This window comes from Mesoplodon bidens, assembly GCF_964165515.1.
Source record: "Mesoplodon bidens genome assembly, chromosome: 11".
Lineage (NCBI taxonomy): Eukaryota > Metazoa > Chordata > Mammalia > Artiodactyla > Ziphiidae > Mesoplodon > Mesoplodon bidens.
In genome coordinates this window covers 22,039,889-22,054,854 of record NC_138167.1, presented here as the reverse complement: position 1 = coordinate 22,054,854, position 14,966 = coordinate 22,039,889, and the positions used below count along the sequence as shown (strand labels likewise).

Below are 14,966 nucleotides of genomic sequence, written 5' to 3'. Positions count from 1 at the left end.
GCCTTCATGTACATCATTTCTTTTAATTCTCATGATAGCCCTGAGGTGGATAAAGGTAGGTACTGAAATCCCCTAGCCGTTCCTATTTAGTGATTTGGTCAAGTTCATATGGTGTAGTGAGTTAAGTGATGACCCCAAAATGATATGTCCATGTCCTAATACTAGGCCCTGACAATGTGACATTAGTTGGAAAAAAAAAAAGAAAAAGGGAGGGGTTTTTGCTGAGGTAATTAATTAATAATCTTGAGATGAGATTATCTTGGATTACCTGGGTGGGTCCTAAATCCAATGACAAGTGGCCTAATGCGAAACAAGAGGAAAAGACACAGAGAAACTCCTGTGAAGACGGAGGCAGACTGGAGTTTATGCAGCTACAAACTAAGGAATGTCTGGAGCCAGCAAAACCTGGAAGAGGCAAGGAAAAATTCTCCCCAAGAGCCTTCAGAAGGAGCGTGGGCTCGCTGACCCCTTGATTTTGGAATTCTGGCCTCCAGAACTATGAGAGAATACATTTTTTGTGTGTGTGGTTTTAAACCACCAAGCCTAATTTTCTATAGCTGCCACAGGAAACCAATCGACATGGCTGGTAAGTATATGGACTAGAACTTGAACTAGGTTTTCTGATTCCAAAACCATGGAATTGTATTTAGGACTTGAGTTCAGATTAAAGAATACCTAGTCCCTACCACTGGCACTCTCACAACGCAGTGTCACCACACCAGTGATGTAGGTTTATTATCACATTTACAGATGAGGAAACCAAGGCTAGATTTTCCAAGTATTATGTGACTCCACTATCTCTTATCTACCTCTTCATGAATAAAAAGCATCCACAATTTCAATTTCTTTCCACCAAATCTTTGACCAGGATATTCAAAAGCAGCAGAAACACTGTGATGTAGAGAAAGACACCACATTGGGAATCAGAGGACCAGAGGTGTAAGTCTTGTTCTACTGCTGTGGATGTTGAACAAGTTACTTAACCATTGTAAAGCTCAGCTTCCTGGCCTGTAGTAAGAAAATTGGGCCAGATCATCTCTAGAGTCCTATGTCCAATAATTGATGGTGATATTTCTTATCTTTATCAGTCATTTCATGGTAATGGTTAATATACTGCAAAAGAGTCAAAAGGCAGGAAGTAGAAACAAAAAGAGTTTTTAAAATCTGCAGGACTGATTACATAAAGAAATGTGTGTGTTTTTTAAATAATAGACCAAACGTGTGCTTGCACAAAATACACGGTCTAAGGGCATTATTTTCCATTTACATGCAGCTCTTTGAAGAGCTCACATGTCTCCATTTGGATGTTTCCTAGGCACCACAAACTCAGAAAGTAAAAAATGGAACTCATCATATTTCCCCTCTACCTTGTTCGGGTTCCCCACCCTTGCAAATGGTCTCCCTATCCATCCAGATGCCTCTGCCAGAAACCTGAAAGAAGTTCTTGAATTGCCACGGGAGACATTCTTTTCCCTCTTCATTACCTATGTTATATCCACTTTGTGCATATCCACTAATAATACCTGTCATTTAAATCGGTGTACTTTTTTCCCATCCCCCCAGCAACACTGCTCATGGCATCCCAGACAGGGCCCTACTTTGAGTCCTCATCAGTTCTTGACTCCTGTTGATGTCCTGGCTTCCCGTCTGCATCCTGTTCTATCCCTACCTCTGTGTCCTGTCTGCCTGCTTGCCTCTCATGCCTTTTCCTGCACCCTTCCTCTCTCACAACACAGTTTCTCTTTGGCTTCATTATCTTTGCATGTGCTGCTCCTTCTTTCTGAAACGCTTTTCTTCCCTCCAGCTCATCCTTCAGACCTCAGTTGTCACATCCCCAGTCTTCTCCCTGTACAGCCCTCCCTCCAGTGTACTTCATAACTCATCTGCTACTTCTAGGGTGGATCTTACACAGCCATGCTCTTGTCTGAGTCCCTCCTAGCACGTGAGCTCACTGAGGGGAAAGGATTTTATATATATGTATCCGAGCACGTAGGGGATCCTCAGTAAGCGCTTTTAGAATAAATAGGCTTCAGAAACAGGCAAATACATTCTGCTTGTGAGAGATGCAAACAAAAGCAGGAAAGAGGAAAGTCTGTTCACTGACCTGGCATCCAAAATCGACACTGTATGTGGCAGTGCCAGGGATTAGCAATGTGAAACCAGAGCAAAATATTGATTTCTAAGTATTTTAGGGGGCTTTGATGGTTAGACGTGGCAGCTTTGGCAGTCTGGCTAAAAAGCCTATTTTGTTAATTAAACCAACAATTTTTTCTTTACTCCTCTTAATTCTTTGTCCATTTTCTGAACCTGTCCTTTAAATCTTTCTCTTATAAAAGATGAAGATAAGATTATGCAAAGTATAGACAAACCTCCTGGTTTGTTTTCAGAGAATAAGAGAATAAGGTTTCTTCCTCAAGAAGTCATATATTTGTCCTTTTGTTAGCAGATAGCCAAATTTTTAAATAATTATTTGTTAATTATGTGATTGCCTATGATTTATTTTTATGTAATTGTAGAATTTTCCACATAAACAGACATAAAGAAATACAATCATAAATTTAAAAAAATATTTTGTTAAACCATTATGCCCTGATTTGAAGTTTGTAAGAAATAGTCTATAACAATGCCTTATACCCTGAGAGTGTGGACTATTTGATAAACTCTTCCAGAGTGAATAATTTTATTATCTAATTAGACTTATTCTGTCCTAGGCCAACAAGTGATGATATCCCCATTCACTGACTAACAGGATTCAGCAGGGTTCACTGAACCACAAGTACAGGGAAGTTGTCCTGGAAAAGTAAGTCTAATGGTAGCAGCCCTTACCTGGAGTCCAGGGACAAGGCCCCTGCAAAGAATCAGATGACACTATTTATAGAGTTATACCTTCAATTCATGTGTTCCCTAAGATCATCCCTATGATCACCTCAATTTCCCTATTTTCTTTTCCCATCCTAAGACTACTCTTCTAATTCAGTTCCTATTATTCTTTTTTTTTCTGATAACAAGTATCTGTCTGTGTGTCTCTTTCCACTTTTTGTCTTATTATTATCTATACTCCACACGTCTAACTCCATTCCTTCACACCTTCTATCCCCTTCTATTTCTTTTGTTTCTTTTTTTCCCTACTGCAGAGTCCTTGAAGGGAAAGTCCAGTTTGGGATATTCTTTGAGGACCTTTCCTTCTATGGATTGTAGAGTTAGCCATCCTCGAATCCAAAATGTATTCAGAAGAGAAGTAGACAAAGAGATGAATCCTGAGCTTCCATAGGGGGCTGGATAAGCCTAGGATTAGGAAATACACACTCCATCATTTCTGTATGTTTTTCTGACTGGTTGAAACCACCTTCCTCTATAGCCAATAGCCTGGGGAATCTATGGAGAGATCTGCTCATCAATAATAAAAGCGGTCTTGGCCATGCATTTGTTTTCAACTAAATGAAAGCATAAACCCTCTCCAGGACAATCTCAGGCATTTTGTCCAAATTTCTCCATTCCATGTCAGCTGAGTGACTGAATTTCAGACTGAGAGAGGTTCAGACTGAATTAAGAGTAAATGGGTGCTCACTTCAGCAGCACATATACTAAAATTGGAACAATATAAGGATTAGCATGGTCCCTGCACAAGGGTGACATTCAAATTCGTGAAATGTTCCATATTTTTTGTGAAAGTAAAATAAATCCCATTTAAAACTGTATCAAGAAAATAAAACACCTAGGAATAAACTTAACTAAGAAGGTGAAAGACCTATACTCTGAACACTATAAAAAAATTAATGAAAGAAATTGAAGATGATATAAGGAAATGGAAAGATATCCCATGCTCTTGGACTGGAAGAATTAATATTATTAAAATGGCCATACTACTCAAAGCAATCTACAGATTTAATGCAATCTCTATTATTTAAAATACCCAGGACATTTTCCACATAACTAAAACAAATAATCCTAAAATTTATATGGAACCACAAAAGAACCTGAATTGCCAGAGCAATCCCGAGAAAAAAAGAACAAAGCTGGAAGTGTCACCCTCTGAGATTTCAGACTGTACTACAAAGCTACAGTAATCAAAACAGCATGGTACTGGCACAAAAACAGACATATAGATCAATGGAACAGAATAGAGAGCCCAGAAATAAACCCACACATCTATGGTCAATTAATCTATGACAAAGGAGGCAAGAATATACAATGGAGAAAAAACAGTCTCTTCAGCAAGTGGTGCTGGGAAAATTGGACAGCTACATGTAAAGCAGTGAGATTAGAACATTCCCTCACACCATATACAAAAATAAATTCAAAATAGTTTAAAAACCTAAATGTAAGAATGGAAATGATAAAATTTCTAGAAGAGAACATAGGCAGAACACTCTTTGACATAAATTGTAGCAATATTTTTTTTGGACCTGTCTCCTAAGGCAGAAGAAATAAAAGCAAAAATAAACACATGGGACCTAATTAAGCTTAAAAGTTTTTGCACAGCAAAGGAAATCATCAACAAAACAAACAGACAACCTATGGAACGGAAGAAAATATATGCAAATGATATGATCGATAAAGGATTAATATCCAAAATATATAAGCAACTCAATATCAAAACAAACTACCCAATCCAAAAATGGGCATAAGACTTGAATAGACATTTTTCCAAAGAAGACATACAGATGGCCAACAGGAACATGAGAAGATACTCAACATTGTTAAATTATTAGAGAAATGCAAATCAAAACAACAATGAGATATCACCTCACAACTGTCAGAATGGCTATTATCAAAAAGTCTACAAATAACAAATGTTGGTGAGGATATGGAGAAAAGGGAACCCTTGTACATAGTTGGTGAGAATGTAAATTAATGCAGCCACTATGAAAAACAGCATGGAGGTTCCTCAAAAAACTAAAAATAGAACTATCATACAATCCAGCAATTCCACTCCTGAGTATATATCCAGAAAAAATGAAAACACTAATTCAAAGAGATACATTCACCTCAATATTCATAGCAGCACTATTTATAATAGCGAAGATATGGAAGCAACCTAAGTGTCCATCAGCATGAATGGATAAAGAAGATGTTATATATATATATATATATATATACACACACACACACACACACACACACACAATGGAGTACTACTCAGCTGTAAAAAGAATGAAATTCTGCCATCTAAAGCAACATGAATGGATCTATCTAGAATATTATGTTTAGTGAAATAAGCCAGAGAGAGAAAGGCAAATACTGTATGATATCACATGTGGAACTTAATAAACAATACAAACAAATGTATATAACAAAGCAAAAAGAGACTCACAGGTGTAGAAAACAAACTAGTGATTAACTAAAAGGGGGAGGTACAAATTAGGGGTAAGGGATTAAGAGATACAAACAACTATATATAAAATAGATAAGCAACAAGGATATATTGTATAGCACAGGGAATTATAGCCAATATCTTATAATAACTTTTAATGCAGTATAATCTGTAAAAATACTAAATCAGTATACTGTACATCTGAAATTAATATAATATTCTAAATCAGCCATATTTCAATTAAAAATGAGTAAATGGATCTCTCTAATGCATCTATTGGAAGACAATCTGCAATCCAGGGGACAATTCTACTTACAGTAATTTGCTCTGAGGTAAAAAATGTCACAGTTATTTCACAAATCCCAAGGACAAAAATAAGGTAATGCACAATTCTTTGTATGGGAATACTAGTAAGTCCCTTGTGTAATAACAGCAGCCTTCAGAGGAGAGAATGCCTCCATCTTGATTTTAAGCCCTGAACATCTCACACTTATTATGAGGAAACCTTGTGATAATATCCTTGCTGCTTTGAGATATGAAATATGAAGCTCCTCTCTTCACCCACTGTGACATTTAAGTCTGTCCCTTACCCATTTTTTAGTCTCCAAATCATGAAGGAAGTCAGTTTGAGAGTTTTCAGAGAAAATGTCCTCATCATCTGATCTGTCCAAGATGCGATGCATTTTGGTAAATTCCCTTAGCAAACTGTTAAGTCACACAACTGAAAAAGATACTGTTATTATGTCTTTGGTCTATAGTTTAGGCCTTCCCTAAACTTCTCTAGAGGGAGAACACTGGATCTTTCCAGCCCCAAAGAGCACCTGCTACTCTTGTACTGATTTCATTCTGTATGAATAATGTCTAGTGTAGTGCATTACACGAGATAGGAATAGAGAGGCTGGATAAATATTTGTTGACTGAATCAATAAATGATTCAAAGTGAGATTCTGAATTCTGAAGCCATTGCAGCTCTTTGTGTGTATATGCAAATGTGTGTGTAAAATAAACAAATAATAAATAAATATCCTTCTTCAAAAAGTAGAGTTAAAAAAGTGTCATATGGTTCAAAGGAAAGGAGTAAGTCTGTGCTACCATCATGATTTCTAGACCCAAGACGCCCTCCTCCCAACGTTTACTAGTTTCTTTTTTATTCTTCCACAGAGATTCTATGCATAAATAAGCAGCTATGCTTATATAAATATATACATGCTTTTTTAAATACAAATGAGAGGATATTACCTTGGAGTCCATTTCATATTAGTACCTATAGAGCTGCCTCTTTTTAAAAATTGTTATATGGTATTCCATCATGAGGCTATATCATAATTTGCTAATCAGTTCTTTATTAATGTTTATGTACACTGTTTCTAATCAATTGCTACTGCGAACAATGCTGCAGTGAATATCCCTACATATCTATGTGTATATGTACAAGAGTACCCATTGGATAACCCTAAAAATAGAATTGCTGGGTCAATAGATACATATATTTTAAATTTTTGATAGATTTTACCAAATTATGCTTTGAAGAGGTTAGATCCATTTACACTTTCAGCAAAAATGATGAGAGTGCCTGTTTTCCAACTCCTTTTCTAAAACCATGTGTTAGAGAGTTTTTGATCTTCGCCAATCTGGTATGTTTAAACTGGTATCTCATTGTAGTTTTAATCTCTTTTTATCAGTAAGGTTGAGCATCTTTGCCTGTACGTATAAAACTCATTTGTACTTCCTTTGCTATGATAATCCCTTGTCCATTCCCTACTGGACTACTATTATTTTGCTGGGCTGTATATATGTGTATAGATGTGCACACACACACTCACACACTCAAGTATACTTTTAAATGAATTGCAATATACTTGTGATGGAGGCCTAAGGCAGTGGTTTCCTATCTGTGGGTCTTGAACCCTGAGTTGGGGGGCATTCTATACCTACCCTGATAGGGCGTGGTCCTGGAACGTATATACATTTCTATAGATTCAATAAATACTGCTGAATGTTTCTAAATGTATATGCTACTGTTATTAATAAATTATAAATGGATTTAAAAACATCCTTGATATCATAGTAGCTTTTTTGACATATGAGGGGTTCTGGAAAATCTTTTTCTTTAGAAAAGTTCTTCCAATTTAAAAAGGTTGTTAACCATTGGTTTGTATTAGTATACATTTTTATCATGTATTAACAAATGCATAAATATTTAACAAATATTTATATGAATGTGTGCTTCCTCTACTCTAGAAACCATATTAAATGGTTTATATCTTTAGCAGGTGAAGATGATGAAGGCACAAAACAATCAACGTTTTTTCACAAATTGAGACTAGCATCTTGACCATTCCTATTCAACTGATGTCTGCCTAGTTTATGACCATAGATCCCTTTACTATCTCACAGGACCTACCACACTAGATACTCGTGAGATCAAAATTAGAAGCATTATAGAGAAGAATGTCAACCCCAACCCTGAACTTGGAAATCTCATCATCCGGTCCTACCAGACTGAGGAAGTCTCCAGACAGGACCACAGAAACTGCCCCTGGGAGCTCAGCCCTGACTTACTTCTGCATTGAGCCTTCAGCTGCATCGATGTTTTGGAGAAAGCCATTGTTTTTCTCTGTCAATTCTTGCTCCTTCCCAATTGGCTTCATCTGCAGAAGCATCTTGACACTTAGCTTTGTGAGAACCATTTCTTCAACACTGCAGGGGCAATGGTATATTTCTTTCTATTTGTAAATTGATGTTTGTTTTACTCTTTTCCTATCATTGACAATTATTTCTAATTTTTCACTGCTGTAAACAATATATTAATGAATATATTTGTTTAGGAATTTTCAGTGCATTTCAGCGCATTCAGTGTATTACTTACTTAGAATACTTCCCTAGAAGTGGAACTCCTGGTAATATGATATATTGATTTTTAAGGATTTAGAAAAATATTCCCAAATTGCTTTCCTAAAGGTTCAACCAATATATATTACTGGCAGCTGTGTGTGAGAAGAGGCACCTTCATTTCAGCCTGATAGGCAAGTGTTAGCTGCAGAGCAGAGAATTGAATTGTTAAGAGTATTTAAGCACTGTAGTGAGAAAAATAATAGTAAAAGGAAATAGGAAAGAAGGTAGAAAAGGGTGAGACAGGTTCTAGGAAGCTCATATGAAAAGCCATAATACAGGGTCCATGCGAAATGTAACTTGTAGCAACTAGCAGAGATCAGAGGGTGGTACCCAGCCTTAAACAGAAAGAAACCTTTTCCTTTGTGCACTCAACTGAGTAACTATAGTAAATTGTCACTGGAGGGTGGTCTGGTCCCCAGGACCCTGTGGGACAGAATCCCTGAGGGACAGAGGGGACGGTAGACTGACAGGAACGGAAGTGATTAGCAGGGATGGTCCTAGAAGAGTGATTATGGATGCTTGGCTGTGATTAGAAACAGAGGGAAGGAGAGGCACTGGGAACCACAGAGATACTGGAATTATCTGGGCAACCAAGGGCCTGGCCTATCACTCTGTGGCAAAATTGAGCTTTTCTTTGACCTGTGTGGGGATCCACAGTGGATGTTGTTCAAAGGGGACCCCTCTAAAGTTGAAGCAGCAGGAAAAGGCCAGAACCTTGAGCACAACAAAGAAGAATAAACCTTTGATCTCTTTCAGGAAGGACACTGTGACCTGCCCGATCTCATCACAGCTCCCATCCGGACAGTCTGTCTGTATCCTGAAGCATTACTAACACAATTCCAAGCTCTGAAAGACAATGACCACTGAGATCTACCTAGTCTCTTTCCTGTCCAAAAATTAGAATCCTGTACAAATAATAAGGTTTCCTTATTTTGGTAACTCTTTGACATCCTAATGGCTTCCATTGGGTGATTTAAAAGGAAAATCTGGGCCTCCCTGGTGGCGCAGTGGTTGAGAGTCCGCCTGCCGATGCAGGGGATACGGGTTCGTGCCCCGGTCTGGGAGGATCCCATATGCCGCGGAGCGGCTGGGCCCGTGAGCCATGGCCGCTGGGCCTGCGCGTCCGGAGCCTGTGCTCCGCAACGGGAGAGGCCACAGCAGTGAGAGGCCCACATACCGCAAAAAGAAAAAAAAATAAAAAAAATAAAAAAATAAAAGGAAAATCTATTCTTCTCAATTCAGGTAGCTACACAAATTCTGCCTCCATACATTTCCTCACATTTCAAATAAGAGAGTCCTAATGATGGCTTATGTTTGTGCGGCTCCTAATAAATTACAAAGTGTTTCTCACATATGTCCTTGTTCAGTTCCCACGACAACACAGTGGGGAAGGTATTAGCCCCATTTTCTGTGCACGTTGACCAAGGCTCTGGGAGTTCGCATGATGTACTTAGAGTCATATAGCAAAACCAGGACCCAGAACTTCCATATCCTCACAGTTACTCATAAGGAATTTCTCCCCCATCCTAAAGATGATCTAGATGAAGGCTCTCCAATAAAACTTTCTGTGATGATGGAAATGTTTTCTACACTGTTCATTTCAGTAGCACCAGCCACCTGTGTCTACTGAGCACTTGAGATGTGGCTAATGCAACCAAGGAATTGAATTTTTAATTTAATTGAAATACATTTAAATTTAAATAGCCACCTGTGGCAAATGGCTACCATATTGGACAACTCAGAATTTTCTAGACCAGGGATCGGCAAACTATAGTCCACAGGCCAAATTCATCCTGCCATCTGTTTCCGTAAACCACATTTTATTGGAACACAGCCATACCCATTCCTTCATGTATTGTCTGTTACTGCTTTGGGGCTGCAATGACAGAATGGAATGGTTGCAAGACAGACCTAAATTTGGCATGCAGAGCTTAAAATATTTACTATCTTGCCCTTTACAGAAAAAAAAAAAAAGTTGCCAACCCCTGTTCTAGACCATCACTTTTTTCTATGATGCTTTTTCTATGGGTGTTTGCTACAATGAATCAACTGAATACATTGAATAAGAGCTTGGATTTTGGAGAGTCAGGCTGAGTTTGTATCACAGCATCAACACTAAGCAGCTGGGCCTAATCTTAAGGTTCTAGGTCTTACATTCCTCATCTGTAGAATGGGGTTTAACACAGAGCAAAAGCTGGGCAATGGTATCTATCTATTTATAACAGTGGGAATGGGAGCTATTGTAAGGTTTCTTTGGCTTCAAATATTACAAATAATAATAATATGCTTACACACGTGCAGCACCTTCAGTTTAAGAAGCACTTTCACTAAGTTGTTTCTTTGATCCTCACATCCACCCTGTAGAGTCAGTCAACCAAGGCAGATCTTATTACCTTGATTTTTTTAGATGCAGAAACTGACACTCAGAGATGATCCATGATCTGCCCAAAGTTTTATTGCTAGAAACTGGTAGAAACAGGATTTCAGCCTGCAAACCTCTGGCTACAAGTTTTGCAGTCATCCTACTATTAAACATAAATTTGATGCCCAATATGTTTTAATGGATTGGTTAGCAGCCTTCTTACCTCAAAATAAGCCATCTGGGCTTCGCTGGTGGCGCAGTGGTTGGGAGTCCGCCTGCCGATGCAAGGAACACGGGTTCGTGCCCCGGTCTGGGAAGATCCCACATGCCGCGGAGCGGCTGGGTCCGTGAGCCACGGCCGCTGAGCCTGCGCGTCCAGAGCCTGTGCTCTGCGGCGGGAGGGGCCAGAGCAGTGAGAGGCCCGCGTACCGCAAAAAAAAAAAAAAAAAGCGCCCTCTTTTGAAGCTAACTTTTGACTAGTTATGTAGTGTGGATCCTTGCTATTCAAAGTACGGTCTGTAGATCATCAGTATAAACTGGGAGCTTTTGCTAAACATACAGAATCTCAGGTTCCACCCTAGACTCACTGAATCAGCCTCTGCATTTTCGCAAGATCCCAGGTGATTCCTAGTCATATTAAAGTTTGGAAGTGCCTGCACTCTAGGGCTCGTCAGCTGGAATCTGTCTTCCCCTTCCTACATCCCATCTCTTCATTCCTATAGGTTTACACTATGGGCCTCTAGGACTGTTTCGTACAACTGAATGGATCTCTCCTCCTTCCACCTGCGCCTCATCAAAACCTTTAAAATTGCAAATTTGGTGAAGCGTTAGTCAAAAGGAACAGATCAACTGTTTTAAAAAACAACCGATGAAATCTCTAACTTACATTTTGTGAGCATTTCCTCTAGGCCAGACCACCCAGATAACTTTCTTCAGTACCTGTTAGCTGGACAATTTGAGATATCAGAAAATTTAAAGCATGGTTCCAAGAATCAGGGATTTGGTGTTACCCTGGCCCCGGGCAAGGTTATCATGAGCAGGTATGGCTGTGAAATTGGATATACCTGGTGATATCCTTGCTCCTCCCAATTTGGTGATCACAAATACCTCTAAGTTCAGTGGGGCAGACTAGAAACAGTCTGGAAAATTCTGGTGTAGCCAGGTCCGCCTTTCCCCAGCGCCAAAGGCAGACAGGAGGCCATTGACGAGGGTGCACACTTCGGCAGGTGAGTTTGCAGTTGGACTTGCCCTCTCTGACATTCTACTTGGGATGTGGCACACGTGACCCTTCCACCACCCCCCTCACAAGGTTCCAGGTATGCAGTGCTCTCCTGCTTTTCTTTTACCTGCATCTCCAGCCTGTCTCCCAGCTTCCTTGCTTCTCTTGCCAACTTTCTGGAAACAAAATCCTTCCCCCGCCCCAACCCTCTGTCCATCATCTACTGGCCTCTGACAGGAGGCTCTGGGAGGCTCTTCCAACCTCGGCGTCTCCCATGCCTGCCCTTTCATCTCCTTGCCTGAACAAAGCATCTGAGACCTTCTACGAGGGAGGACAGGACTTCACCTACTCCTTCCCCACCTCAGCAGGAATGAGGAAGCAGTTGATCATGTTGCAAACCAGGGCTGCTCCTACTTTATGGCTCGGTCACCTATTCGCCTTTGCCTACCGCCTTCACAGCCCACTCTCATTCTTCCAGGACTTCAGTGGTAAGTTCACATTTCCCTCCGTACCTCATCTTCTCCCCTCATTCTCCAGGAACTTAGCACCTATGCAAGGGGCCTAACATTCTGACTTTACCGATTCTCAGTCCCTCAACTGTTAAGGCTTTCCCCTTCACCTACCAAAATTATTCAGCAGCACGGAGATGAAATACAGAACGTTTTTTCATATGTATAAACATTAGAGTTAGATCAGTGTTGGAAACCTGGTTTTGACATTTATTAGTTATTTGATTTGCGGCAAAATTTAATTTTTTGTCTGAAAAATGGGTTTGATAATACCTGCTTAATTGGTGTGTCGAGAAGGTGAAGGTAATCGTTTAAGGAAGGAGTTTATGTTCGAGCTGGACGATTGCTAGTGCTCCTGCTAGAATGTGGGCTCCATGAAGACAGGGGTGTTTGTGTGATGTGTTGACTGCTGTACCCCCAGCACTAGAAGAGTGGCTGGCACATAATAGGTGCTCAGCAAAATTTTGTCAAAGGAATGGGATAAATGCACATATGGTGGCCATGATTTTTATGGCAACAAATTAGGTCTTGTCATCACCCTGAGCATTTCCTCAGACAGAAGCTCAATCTGAGATGTCTCACCTCCCTCCTGGGCTTCCCTATGCTCTCTTCCTGGCTGGGAACCCAGACTCCCTCACGTTGCCCCCCCGCCCCCCTCCGAGTGCCTGCCAGGCTAAGCTTCAGCCTTGGGTACCTGTCCCATATCAGGACTAGGCTCCTAGCTTTTGTTGGCCCAGGTGACCTCATGTTTCTTTAGGAAAAATCACAAGATTCTTAGAGCGGTTCCACCACAATTTAATAACAACAATAATATCTAACACTTATGAATGTTTACTAATGTACCAGGCACTCTTCTAAGTGTTACATCTATGACCTAATTTAATCCTTACCACCTTCCAAACAGGGGGGGTTCTGAGATTCAAACCCAAACCTGCTCAATCTGGCTCCAGGGACCATGTCCTTAAGCGCCCCTGTACACGACTATTCTTCTCAGTGTTACTCAGCAAAACTTTATGCATCTCTTGTTGCTTCCCAAACACGTGGGCCCCAGCAGCTGTTTCCTGTCTCGCTCCGTTCCTTTCCCACTGCCAGGCTCGCTCCCAAACGCTGCCAGCTCCCTCCACCAGCAGTGACCCGGCCCCCGCATTACTGCGCTGATGGAGGCCACCTGATGTGAATCTTCTCTCCACCACCAGACAGCTCCTCCGTGTAGCGCTTCTCCATTCAGAGCACACCGTGTTTCCCTCATCCTCTCCCACGGCCCTTCTAAGCTCCGAGAAAGTTCTTTTCACTCTCCTTCCTCAGGCTCCCTGGAAGACCCTTGTTTGTTTGAGGGGAGGGCGGGATCCTATTCCATCAGGATCAATTCCCTTGCAATTTCAAAAACTCTTTTTGAGCTCCACTTCAGGCATCCCACGAAGAAGCTCACAATTTCTTTGAGGAAACAGACATCTTCTTACATCTTCTCGCATCTTCAAGTTCTGCCTCTATCCTATCCCTTTGCCTCCGTGTGCAAACCAGGTCCTATTTCCCCTCTTGTAGGAAAATATCCTTTATCCTGTATATTTGAGCTACCATCTTTTGTGTCTCTTTCCTTTTAACAAAAATTGTCTCAACATTTCAGAGACTGTATGTTGCTCATTACATATTCTTATGCTAAATGCTTTCAGTATGGCTTCTTGTTTGCAAGGTTTTTGTTAGTTTGTCTGTTTGTTGCATATTTTTCTATTTTTAGAGGCTTCAATGACCTAATTTTTTTGGTGGGGTGAAAATAGTACACTTTGTTTCTCACACTCATTTGACTCCACCAGAGCTGCTTCTGAGTGCAAAGCACTGTGTCTCATGGACCACACTTTGGGAAACCCTTTTTTAAGATCATAGATACTGTAAGTAAAGTTTCAGACACACAGGATGCTCTCCTAAACAGCAGCGACCACAGTCATAGGGCATCCCTGCTGTTGCATCTTGGAATTCTTGACCTTGGCAGTTTCCTTGAACGACTTCTTCTTGTCCACTGTCATAATCGCTAGGTGCTCAGAAATAGGCTTTCTCCCAGGCGTCAGCGAGGTCTAACCCCAGCATCTGTCCCACCCAGCAAGTTTTGGTCCCAGCTTGTCCTCACTGCTTGTCACCAGGCCACCCCCAGCCCAGCGAGTCCTGAGAGGTGGCCTTAGTATCAAGAAGGATGTTGGATTCCTGTGAAAACCCTAAGCCCTGTATATGTCGGCAAAAGACCTCACTGAGGGCCCAGAGATTTCAGGACTAAAAGCTAGAGATGAGTGATTATGTGTTTAGGTATGTTCCCAAAGGAATAGGAACTTTTAATGAGCACCTTTCCTTGGAGGGTTCTGCAATATTTTCATTTACTAACATTGTTGTGAAGCCAGTAGTTAGTTCATCGAATCTGCTTTGAATGTGCCTCTTTTAAAACTTTGCCAGGGGGCTTCCCTGGTGGCGCAGTGGTTGAGAGTCTGCCTGCCGATTCAGGGGACACGGGTTTGTGCCCCGGTCCGGGAAGATCCCACATGCCGCGGAGCAGCTGGGCCCGTGAGCCATGGCCGCTGAGCCTGCGCATCCGGAGCCTGTGCTTCGCAACGGGAGAGGCCACAACAGTGAGAGGCCCGTGTACCGCAAAAAACAAAACAAAAAAACAAACAAAAAAAACTT

General features: G+C 40.8%; 1 protein-coding gene across 1 annotated transcript in view; it reads right to left on the bottom strand.

Moving 5' to 3' along the window:
- SMCO2 (single-pass membrane protein with coiled-coil domains 2) overlaps nucleotides 1-11,831 on the bottom strand; it is a gene marked incomplete at both ends in the record, with an annotated part of 29,533 nt that extends 17,702 nt beyond the window's left edge. Inside the window, 3 exon segments of the mRNA XM_081250209.1 lie at nucleotides 5,905-6,019; nucleotides 7,877-7,965; nucleotides 11,715-11,831. Of these exon segments, the coding sequence (XP_081106335.1) occupies nucleotides 5,905-6,019; nucleotides 7,877-7,965; nucleotides 11,715-11,831 (321 nt within the window).
- Between the last annotated feature and the right edge of the window lie 3,135 nt (nucleotides 11,832-14,966).